A 12,569-nucleotide genomic window follows, 5' to 3' on the forward strand; every position below is an offset into this window, starting at 1 on the left:
AAATGCTGCCGTGGCCGTATTGAACATCACTGTATTGACCTATTTCATATTTACACTCTGGTTTTTTTTTTTCCTTTTTATTTTTTGGGTTCCACCGAACAAGGGTAACCTATAAAAACAAAGCCATAGCAAGCCATCTACACAACACCGCCATCGTTCTATTAGCTCGTCGTTTGCCCACTTCTTCCCAGTGCTTGTATTTGGCTTACCTTCACTTCACGGAATATGGGCCACAACAGCAAGACCAGGCGGTTCAAGAACCACCACTCCCATCGGGGGCAGTCCAGCCAAAGCCATCAACTTCCGCGGTTATTCCATTTCAGTCCCATCTTCTTCCATAGTCTTTTTTTTTTGGCTCGAGTTTCTTAATCTCACACTTTTTCACATAATTTTCCAGGGAAGACGAGTCTCTGCCATCTGATCAAGGTCCAAACTTGATAACTTGCTTTTGTTTTCCTGTCTCTTATTTTATTTTTAGTTTTAAGTATTGGGTACGAAAGGTGTTTGATATATTGCCGCTGTGTCAATGGGTTTTATTTTTTGGTGGCTGAACAACTTTCTTACAGGTGCAGCAGCTGAAGAGGAGCCAGCAGGTCCGAAAATCCAACTTGCTATGTGGGTATGCATCTTTTCTCTTTCCACAACCTATTATCTTTTGCCTTTTTGATTGGTCCTGCACGCTGCATGCTTGTCATTGTATATTGAGCAACCTTTTGTGTTTGGCATTTAAAGCATTACTAAGAAAAATATTTATTTGAAATTTATATGTCTAAAGATCAATGCTGTTTTTATGATACGATGGTGGTGTGTTGTTGATTCAGGATTTCGGGCAATGTGATGCAAAAAGGTGCACTGGAAGGAAGCTTTCAAGATTCGGCCTGTTAAAAGAAAGTATCTGTTTCTCATTTTGTTTCTAATCATGTTTTGCTCATGCACATTTGCATATTTCTAATGTTAACTGCACTGTAATTTTTCATAACTGTAAATTTAGTTCCAGCATAAGGTTTATTATTTTGTCTTTAATATCAGGCTTTTTTAAATCTTCAGATACGTTATTGCATTTGGTAGAAAATGAGAAAATTGATAAGTTAAAATTTTTTATCGGTTGAGTTGAAGTGACCAATTCAAAATAAGACCCTGTAAGAGTTGTTCATGTTCTGGAATAAAATAAAATAAAAAAAGTGTTTTTTTTTTTTCCCCCCCTCCTTGTTTGGGCAGTGCAAAGTTAGTGATGAGATTCTTTTTAGAATGAGATGTGGAATTGTCATATAGCGTAAGGGACACCTTTGGAAAAGTGGCCAAACAAAAACAATATAGGCAACTAAGAAAAACAAATAAAGGTAGAAGAACAGTGGACCGTGGAATCCCTGAAGCGTCAGGGCTAACCTCTCTTTTCAGTAAAGACCTTGGGCTTTTTTTTTTTTTTTTTTTTTCATCTTGAGAGTTGCGATTGAATAGGAGTTGCCGCCCCTATGCCTAGAAGACGGAAGATCTCTCTTTGAGGGTTGTAGATTTCCTGTGGCCTCCATCGTTTGCTAGGCATTTGATGCACTAAGAATAAGATTTTCACATGAATTTGAGAAATTCCAAAAAACTGCTCTTAGAAAATTTTGTTTTAATCATGACATAAACTTTTGTATCTTCTGATGTTGAAAATTGAAATCGGATAAAGTTGCAGTCTTTGGAGAGATGGATTTTGAAGGGCTTTTCTTTTGTGGTTTGAAGATTTGGGCTTTCTCATATGCAAGCCATGTGGTGACCTTGAGAAAAACAAAATGAAAAAAGAAAAATAATTGTGCATAGATCTAATGTTCTCGGCCTTTTCTGATTCAAATGAGCCAAAAAAAGGCTCTCTAACTTGACCCCATGAGTTTCTTCACAACGAGAAGGCATGAAATATGTGGAGATCACCTTGCCGTAACAGCCCATCAATATATTTTTGGTCACTGCTATTTGCAGTTGGCTGCAACTTGTATTGATAGTTGATATATGTCAAAAATATCTAAGTAGTTAAAACATTTGATGGTAGTTCTGAATCTTAAAACGGATTTATCGAGAAGCAATGTTGGTTAATATGACCAAGAGCAATATATTCTGAAGAGAAGTGCTACTTGGTTCCCAAATGATGTGTTATCATGGATGAGATCTATTATTTTGGGAAATGTGTCACAGATCACTTGGGAATCAAGTTTTGAGGAAAAAATGTGGGAAGTGTAGCATTTCTCTATTCTAAAATTAAAGCTGGATCAACAGATTCATGCTTATTTGAGATTTGAAAACCAAAATGTTTCATTTGAAAATAGATTCATTTTCTTCAGCCACTATTTGCTTAATCTATTATTTTATTATCATTTGGTTCAGTCATGAAAAGAAGACAGTTGACATGTCCATAATCTTGACATTTAAATAATCTCATGCAGGAGTTGCGCGTGAATAATGGTTTTGGGGGCATTGTTTTAAGGTAGTTAATGCATATTAATTTTCTTTATCTTTATTTTTCTGTGGTGTTTACTTATTTTTGTCAAGTGATTTCACATTTTATCTTTGTATGTCAATATGAAGATCTGTAACATTTTAAACGTCAGCTGGTTGTCTGTGCATATAATGAGACAACCATGAATAGTTTCTAGCCGAAAAAAAAAAAAAGAAAAAAGAAAAGAAAGAAAAGAAAAAAGGGTTGGTAATAGCTTCTATTTCACTAGTAGGATTGACATAACCTGTCTTTTGGTTGATGGGGCTCTTATCCAGTCATTGCTTCCCCTATGCAACCCTTATCGCTTTAGTGGATCTCAATTAATGTACATACCTGCTCAAAGATTTCAGCTCAAAAGAAGGAAACCAATTACCAGAATCTTCTCTCTAGGTTGATTTTTGGGCCAGGGGAGGTGGGCAAGCTGTTTGGGCTATTATCCACCCCAATCTCTGGTTTTGTGCCAACTGCCAAGCATAAGGGAGAGACCCTTATAATCATATAAATGCAAGTCTGTAGTAGAACATATTATTCTCTTCAATAAGCAGATGATGCTTCTCAAATGAAATTGGATGTTACTGCATTCGTTATGGCTCAGGTGGTAAAGGGGTTGGATGGAGTAGGGTATTTCATAGGTTGAAATCTTATCAATTTACAAGTTAATATATTGCACATGCATATAAAAAGCATTTGAAAATTCCTTTAATAATTTTTTTTTTTTTTTTGATAAGTAACTTTTATTATGTATTTATATCTGTTCTGGCAGTCCAGTTGGTACAAAATGCGTCTCAAAAGAAGATTATAGCTTAATGAAGAGGAAGGGATTGGCTGTTGTGGATTGCTCATGGGCACGCTTGGATGATGTACCTTTCGTGAAGCTGCGTTGTGCTGCTCCTCGTCTCTGTATGTACTTGATTCTCTAAACAGAATACTCATTGGGAATATCCTATTTAACATAGAGCCACATTTGCATCCTTTTACATGCATTTTCGGTAATATATATATGTGTATCTTGTACATATCTATGGGTGTATTCCACATATATAGCATCTTGGTGTATTGTCCTTATGGCGTATGATCATGGATCTATTAAACATTTCTTATATTGGACGACTCCAAGTGTGTGAACACTTGGAAAAGATCTAGACACTGTGGGTCATGAAATTTGATTGCATACACATTCATTGATCCTGCTTATTCTGTAGTGATCCAATTGATTTACTCAATGAGAAACCAATATATCTTAGGACATAGGATAGACTTTTGATGACTGTCAAGTATTGAATGGTTTTTGTCCTTTCCTTTTTCCTCATTCCCTGAAGGTTCAATTTGCTTTAAAGCATAGACTTTTCTATTGAAGGCAGTAAAACTTATTTTTCATTTGTACAGAAATTATGGTTATTTCCTGCACCTGATGGCTTCCTGATTTAATCTATTGTTTTGTTGATTTATGGATAGTACATTGATTGACTGGCTTAACTTTGATTTACTGGTTGAAGTGTGCATAAGTTGTTGGTGTCCTGGTTAGAGGAAATGCTCAACATAGAAAGAACCTCAGCAAAGGGCCCTTATATCTTTGCCCATGGTTATAGTTTTGAGATTTGAGATTTGAGATCTAAGAGTTTATTATTTTGTATCCAAAGGAATGCAACTTTTGCTTTCAATCATTTATCTGTTTGGACCTCACCTAAAAGATATAAGTGGGTAAGTCTGGTGATTATGCCTCTTTCAACTTCCAGTTTTCATATCCAAATGTGTCAAAATTCCATAAGTGGAGGAGAAAATGCCTCCTGTAAACAATTTTTTTCTCTTCTTCTTCTTCTTTTAAATTCTTTTATTTGTACTGCATCAACTTATACATATAATTTCTTATACTGCATACTTATCAAAAAAATATATAATTTCTTATACTGCATTGTTTAATTTTTCACTTCTGGTTCATTTTCTTATATAGATGATATGTTCAGGAATTTACTGCACTCATGAAATGTCGCTGGTGTCTCTGTTCCTGGATATATTATTTACTGGCATTGTTATGATTGTTCATGGAATTGCTGTGTTTGATTGTCTCTTAGCCTGTCTTTAACATTGACAAATCACTTGATACTGCAGTGCCGTGGCTGGTAGCAGCAAATCCAGTAAATTATGGTAGACCATGTCAACTATCTTGTGTGGAGGCATTATCTGCAGCTTTACTCATATGGTACCCAAACCTCATCTAAGTAGTACAGTTTCTTGGGGTGCCAAACCCTACTGAAATTTTTAATCTTTGGTGTTCCTTCTAATTTTATATTGGTGCATAATCTCGTGTTTTGTTGTATAAACCAGCTCTTAACTGTGCTAAGAGGACAAATTGAATTTTATTTGGAACTTAGCAGGCAGGCAGGTCTAGCTTCCATCTGCTGAACCCTATATATGAGATGCACGTTGCTTTGTAGATGCAGATATCTACTAAGGAGCTCCTATCAGATTATTATTTGTATAGACTTAATACGTGTTATTATTAGTTTTTTTGAGAGACAAGGTTACTGGCTTATTTTGGTTTTGGTAAGTGGAAATGTTAGGATACAGGGACCCCCCTCAAAAAGTCTGAAGTTGCTATTGTTTGTATCCTTGTAGCCGAAAGGCCAAAGATATGCTATAATGAGACTCCTTAGGTAGAATCAGCTTTAATGAGACTATAAAAGCCTAATGACACAACATTTTATTTTTAAGCCTACAGGTGTCAAGGGACATCTGACCCCACCTTAGCACACACCTTCAGTAGAGCTAGCTTTGATGTCCTACTTTTGAAGATTATTTGGCAGAATTCTGAGATCTTAAGGAAAATGTTCTGATTGTCTGATATTCTTTCAAGATAAGGATTCCATTTTAGTTTTCATTGATTCCTTATTTTAGTTTTTAGTTTTGTTTCCCAAATTTAATCAGGCTGGGTCCTGCATAATCTACTTTGGCAACATCTCTAATTTTAGCGGGTCACTATTCCAGTATACTTGCTCTCCCCCACCTTCTATGTTGTGAACATGTCTAGTCTGTTGTGCTCAAGATCATATATGTTCTCTAATAGAGTATTTTATCCCTATTTTTATGTTTCTATCATATGGTTTAACAGTGGGGAAGAGGAAACTGCAAATCTGTTGCTTGGAAAGTTCAAGTGGGGTCATGCTTTCCTGTCCGTCAACAGGTGTGTTTTTGTTCTCATATTTACTTATCTATTTTTTGTGAATTATAAAGATACTTCATTAATTGGAAAGTGTGGTCCATGTACACGAGTTGTGTGTGTTATCCTGAACAGTAGAAGTTATGTGAGTTGAATGCAACCAGGCCTAAAAAGTTTTAACCTCGTGAACAAAGAGACCACAATATCTAAAATCAAGATCTGAGTGTCCCTGTCCCTTGAACTGTCACGCCCCCGTTTAAGGTGAATTCGTAAGTAATAAGGAAAATATTGTTGGAGAAATTCTTTTTGGAATCGCGGCCAAGAGATTGCTTCCTCACTGCCTAGTTCTTGAATCAGCAATACCTTCTTGGCGGTCCACCAATGTCTGGCTTCACCTGATAGTCGATAGGCGGCGTATTGTACCTTTTGTTCTTCCATACAGCCTATGAGTCGCAAAATTTTTTCCACGTCGGTTAGCCAATTCTCACACTCCATAGGATCTCGTTTTCCATCAAACAAAGGAATGTGGAGTCGCTCGAAGCGTTTGAACGGGCAGCCGCGCTCCTCCTCACAGGGTGCTTCTCTCCTAAGATCAGTTATAGTCGTGACGAATTGCCTAACCATAGCCTAAAACATCTAAGCCATATCTAGGGTAGCCTCAGCCCCCAAACCTTGTGATGATCCTTCTCCTCCTTCTACCATGACTCTGTAACGCATCATAAATTAAAGTTTCCTATTTAACTACTTGTAAAAATTTAATCGTAAGTGTACTAATGCAACCTATCCTAAGCCTGGGTTTCCATATTGTTCCCTAGGTTTATTTAGCAAGTCAAACTTATAGTTGACTTTGCTCTGATACCACAGTTGTCACGACCCCATTTAAGGTGAATAGGGGAAACGCGAACTAAATGAATTCGTAAGTAATAAGGAAAATATTTTTACTATGTTATTATTATTATTATTATGATTACTAACAAACGCAGGGAGCCCAAGGAGAAGTAAGAGAGGCAACTAGTACAATTAAAACTTGATGTAATTAAACCATCATCCTTATTACATATAAAATTGGGAACCCATAATACATTACATGTCCTTCAAAAAGGAGGTTTAAACAAAAGTAAGCTAATATAGGGAAGTCATAACCTTCCCAGATGTTAGTGTCCGATACACGAACATCAAAAGCTGCACAGTCTACATAAAACAAAAGTTGCACAGTCTATAGAAGGGAGTTCCAGACACTTGCTACTTCACTTGCTAGTCCACAAAACAATAGGTCCAAGTGTCCTAGTCGTAGGGCCATATGATCGAGTCTTTAATTACTAGAAGGCCCACCGTTACCCATGTCCTTATTAATACTATTATATATAAAGCCATCTAAAAAATAAAATAAAAAAATTAAAAAAAAAATTAAAGGGAGAAGGGTGACTTCGACAACTCAGTAAGTAGCCACAACATTAAGATGCTATAAAACATACTATGCAGATTTTTATGTCATAATCTCAGTTATGCACAACAATAATCATTTCATTATGAAATAATTAAAAAGCGAGAATAGTAAATAAGTAAGTTATGCAATGAATAAGCACTTCCTTTTGTTTTTCTTCTAAAAATTAGGTTTTACCCTTTGACCCATTACCGCAATTTTACCATGAGTGGCACACGTTGGCTTGTCCCAAAGGACCTATAAGCTCATCATGTCGTCACTGGGGAGAGCTACCGACTTGGGAACTTCTCCTAGGTGAAGGCCACCCGGCCAATAGCACACATCTTCTCGTAACCGTCCTTCGGTGTGCTTGTCATGTTACCCATGCGATCCGGTACCATTCATGACTATAGGAGGACACTGACCTCTAGGAAGGTTATGACCTCCCTATATTAGCTTACTTTTGTTTATACCTCCTTTTTGAAGGACATGTAATGTATTATGGATTCTCAGTTTTATATGTATTAAGGATGATGGTTTAATTACATAAAGTTTTAATTGTACTAGTTGCCTCTCTTACTTCTCCTTGGGCTCCCTGCATTTGTTAGTAATAATAATAATAATAATAATAATAATAATAATATAGTAAAAATATTTTCTTTATTATTTACGAATTTATTTAGTTCGCGTTTCCCCTATTCACCTTAAACGGGGGCGTGACATGAGCCATAAAATGGATGGCCATCAAAGAGCTACTCTACTGATAAGCTCCACCTTATAAGTTGTGGCTTCCAAAACCTCAAATGAACTCTGTTTCTTCTTGATCATGAGAGTTCAGAAAGTGTATCTTGTACAAAGGCCCTAGCCATCATGTGGTATCTGACATATCTTTCAAAAAACCTAAGTCACCTAAAACCCACCTATGTCTTGGCCATACATAATTTCTTTTCAGCAAGTTATTCTGTAGTTTTTATAACCTATATAGCATGGTATTTTTAAAACCTGAGGTCAGTTAATTGAGTGTGTGTGCTTGTCTGCGCTCAATTAAACAGTATAACATGCATAGCATCATTTCTTAAACATCTAGTTAAGTGGTGAAGTTAGGATGATGGTTTCTCCTTTCCACACCTGGCCTGTTTCTTATTAGGATCTGTTTGTTAGGTCTGAGGTCCCTGCAGGAGTTGATGACCTGATTATTATGTTTATAGAATGTGGTTGTTAGTTGGAACATTGGTACTACAACCACACTGGAAAAAAAAAACATGGAGAGAGATGAGTTTTGGATCTCTATGGATATGAATATGATATTTGTCATTTCTTCAATAAGTTAAGATGGCACGAATTTATCTTTTAAAATGCAACTAAACTATGTGTATGGGCATCATAGTAACACTGGATCAATCAATTATTGATGGAGATTCTAGAAAAGTGCAGGGTATACTGATTCAAAAGGGTTTAGAGAGAAAAAAATGCATGTGTCTTACACATGTATTTACAATGCAATTTCATTTCCTTGGGGAGTTGAGGTTTCCCTTACTAGTTCTAAAATAATTGTGCTTTAGTTTTCATGACTCTTTCTTTTAAATTCTGGCATTTTAATTGATGCAGGGAACTTCTGAAGGCATACTCTGAGTGCGAAAATAGTGCTGATATTATTTCAGCTCAAAATGCGTGGCTTTCACAACAAACTCGTGTTCCAAAGGCTCCACCAGAAGTGGAAGGTATATGTTGCCGTAAAAAATGGGGAAAAAAAGAGTGTTATTTTTATGTTTGAATGCCATATTTGAGGTCCTATATTAATTGATCTAGAAGTTACTGTATAGATTTGTAAATACTAGTATAACTGAAGTTTTATATGTCAAACATGTTTGCCATCTAATGAGTTGTGGGATACTCTGCAGTTCTTCTTTTTGCTTTTTTTTGTTTTTGTTTTTGGATGTATAAGGGATCCTCCGTTGTTCCACCTGCAAATCATATGAAGTATCCTTTTTTTTTTTTTCAGTTTAATCTTGATTGAATTCAACTCTGTAAACCCCTTCTCCTTTTGGGGTTGTGGGCTAACTATTTTATCTTTTAAATTATCATCACATTTCTGTTGAATTAGAGGTTGCCTTCTTTCGCTACGCAAACTCAGTTTTATCTAGTATTCCCCTCATATGCTGGATGTATTGCTACTTGCTGCCACGACCAGTTGATCATTTTTTCACAAGGCTGATTTACCTTCTTGTTTTTTTTCTTTTTTGTTCTTTCCCTCTCTTTTCTTTGGGATAGTACCTATACATTGTCATTGATGCATATTCTTCTTCTTTTTATAATCTCTTTGAGAACTGTCATATGCTGTTTAATCCAGAAAAAGCCTTTTTTTTTTTCTTTTTTTTTTTTTTCATAATCCAATTCATGGTTGTTTTATGAATCCTGATCCCATATGTGAAATGAAGAAATTTTTTTTATTATGCTAGATTGTCACTTTAAGCTAACCTCAAAATATATTTTTGCTCTCCGCTGCCACAGAAGCAAACACGGCATCTCTCGATGGGGATGAGAACTCCTGTGATTCAGAAGAAGACGGGCTTCCGCCACTTGAACGGAATATGAATCATCTGAACTTGCAGGAAAGTGATGAAGAGAGTGACGAAGAAAGTGAGTAGATAGAATTTTATTATATTTCTAGTTACATGGTGAGGCACGAATGAGAGGTGGTATGTACAAATGCTCGACACTTAACCTGAGGATTTACGAATACATCTATTTGGCTTTTGTTTTGGCCTAAATTGTTTGTGTAGTTAGAGTTATTATGCTGTCCAAAAGAACAAAGTGATAATATCCCTAGTTTTAAGTTAATTGCTTAATCAAGTGCACTTGTTACCAAGCAACATATATCTGCGTGGTACAATGTAGCTTTTGTGATCATTTTCTTAAATTATCAAAGAGGAATTGAAGAACTTGAACAGCTTTTTGACTTTATGCAAATCAGCTAGCAAGAAGTTGTAGCCTCTTGAGTAGGAACTCGCTAATCCGTGTGTATATCATGAAGTTACAAAGGTTGCGTTGTGTGCTCCCGCTGAAATGGGCATACACATGTTAATTGAAAATCCTAACGGATGATTAAAATTGAAAAAAAAAAAAAGTAAAATTAAAAGATAGATACACTAAATTGACACATTTTATGTTTAAGGGTATGATTGCAAAAATGTGAAGTTTTTTCGTAATTTTTACTATAATTTTCTTACAAACTATTGTAATGATTTAGGTGGCACTGTCACAATCAAATTCAATTGTTTAATGATTGACGTGATAAATATCACATAAATTTATAAACTAACGTAATAAGTGTCACGCTACTTTGTAATTTGGGCACCTTTATCGTGTACTTGATTTCGCCATTTTCTAAAAGTCAATTTTCAAATTTTCTTTGAAGTTGTTGTCTGTGATGTTCATTTAGACTTTTGTATCATAGAAGATGATTTGTTATAAAACTTGTATTCTATTCTTTAGTTTTCATTTGGGCCTTCTTATTTAGGAGTGTTGGAGAAATTAAGAGGTCTTACCATAATATATTGGACTACTACATTAACTTAAAACCTTAAAATTATGATTTTAGAGCTACTTATTACATATCAATCAGTTATTTTTATGTCTAATGCATAGATTTAACTGTTTTGAATTCACAGACACAGTATTAAAAGGATATCCTAATAGCAATTAATTTATTGAATGCCCATTTGACACTCAACCAGTAGAAACTTGAATTGTTATTAATTCAGAGTTACCATCTTGGTATGTAAGAGATTTTTCATTTGGTCAATGGTAATTATTGAAGCAAATTCCCATCAAACCTCGATGCCTTTGATTCTTTACCATTTTTTGGTTTCATTTATTTTTTAAGGGCTAAAATGACAATACAAATAAAATGTTTGTCATTGATTGATTAGTAGGAATGAAAAGGCAGTTATGGTTTCATTGATTGATTAGTAGGGGTGAAAAGGCAATTATGGTTAGCGGTTATAGCTAATAACCGCTAACCTAACCACCTACGCGGTTAATCGGCAGTTAACGGTTAATAACCGCTAACCACTTTTTTTAAAAAAAAAAATTACAATTAAAAAGTTAATTATATATATATATATATATATATATATATATGGTAAATTAAATATGACAAATAAAACAAATTGAAACAACCACCTATTGGATAAAAAGAAAAGGCAACAAGAATCAAATTAAGAAGAAAAATTGAGAGAGACCTGAGACAGATCTGACAAACGAGATTTTTTTTTTTTTTTTTCAAAGAACAAACGGGATTCAAAGATGTTGTTTTGACACTATATATATAATTAAGGAAAAAAAAAAAAAAAACCCCCCAACTACCAATTGTTTGCAGTACAGTCATCTAATGTTTAAAAGGTACTAAAGTAGCCTCCAAACTATCAAAATGTATCAAAAATGCCACTTATTTTTTTATATTCCTATAATACCCCTATTCTTTTAACAAATAAAATAATTGTAAAAAAAAAAAAAAAAAAAAGCCAAAAAATTAGTGGGAAAAAAAAAACCAATGCGCGAATAAATAGAAAAAAAAAAGGCTTTTTGGAATAAATAAATAATTAGTCACTGTAGTTGGCCTAAATTACAAATTACTTCATGTCGTATTAAAGTAAAATCAATAGGCGAATAAAAACAATTTTTTAACATAATTTGACTCCAAGGACTAAATTGTTTTTTTTTTTTTAGAATATCTTAAGAACCGTACCTATAATTTTACTTTAATACAACATGAATGGTCACTGTAGTTAGCCTAAATTATTTATTTTATTCCAAAAAACTTTTTTTTTTTTTTTTGTATTTATTCACCCATTGGTTTTTCTGTATTTTTAAAAAATTGTTTGTTTTTTTACAATTATTTTATTTGTTAAAAGAATAGGGGTATTATAGGAATATAATAAAATAAGTGGCCTTTTTGATACATTTTGGTAGTTTGGGGGCTACTTTAGTACTTTCTGAACATTGGGGGGTTATATTGCAAACGACTGGTAGTTTGTGAGACTTTTTTATATTTTTCCCTATTTTATTATATATATGGGTTTGTCGAGTAATGCTAAAAGAAAAACTCACGTTTTTTTTATGTTAAAGTAATGGTTAAGAGATTAAATTTATCTCTTCATATAAGATTAAGTTGTTGGAACATACAACTGGTGATTTAAAATTGTATCAGAGACAAAGGTGATCGAACCTTGACTCCGTCAACTCACCCTCTGATTCAATAATTTAACATTTTATGTGTCCTCCCAAAATTGATACGACTCTTAAAATTACCATTACATCAAAATCTAAGACATGGGTTTTCTTTTCAGTATATAAGCAGAGGAGTGGATACACTACAAAAAATCATTGTTTTAGTGACGTTGCAACTGTTCATTATTTTTTGCCACGTCACTGAATTATAACGTGTTAAACTATAACACGTTGCTATTATTTTTTGTAACGTGTCTTTTTTTACACGTCACCATATGGTGACG

The 12,569-nt window shown here is 34.4% G+C and overlaps 1 protein-coding gene across 2 annotated transcripts; it reads left to right on the top strand.

Annotated features, from left to right (window-relative positions):
- The first annotated feature begins 84 nt into the window (after positions 1–84).
- LOC132166190 (uncharacterized) lies at positions 85–9,928 on the top strand. 2 transcript variants are annotated; one of them, XM_059576968.1, is made up of 10 exons: positions 85–308; positions 398–426; positions 567–619; positions 822–887; positions 2,421–2,461; positions 3,237–3,373; positions 4,583–4,673; positions 5,583–5,654; positions 8,662–8,774; positions 9,565–9,928. In XM_059576968.1, exons 1-10 carry the CDS (start codon positions 226–228, stop codon positions 9,699–9,701), a joined length of 822 nt encoding a protein of 273 aa, XP_059432951.1. In that variant the 5' UTR covers positions 85–225; the 3' UTR covers positions 9,702–9,928. The 2 variants fall into 2 exon arrangements, with proteins under 2 accessions (XP_059432951.1, XP_059432952.1); XM_059576969.1 differs by having other exon boundaries at positions 85–305.
- The last annotated feature ends 2,641 nt before the right edge of the window (positions 9,929–12,569 follow it).

The sequence above is a fragment of the Corylus avellana genome, chromosome ca11, assembly GCF_901000735.1.
Source record: "Corylus avellana chromosome ca11, CavTom2PMs-1.0".
Lineage (NCBI taxonomy): Eukaryota > Viridiplantae > Streptophyta > Magnoliopsida > Fagales > Betulaceae > Corylus > Corylus avellana.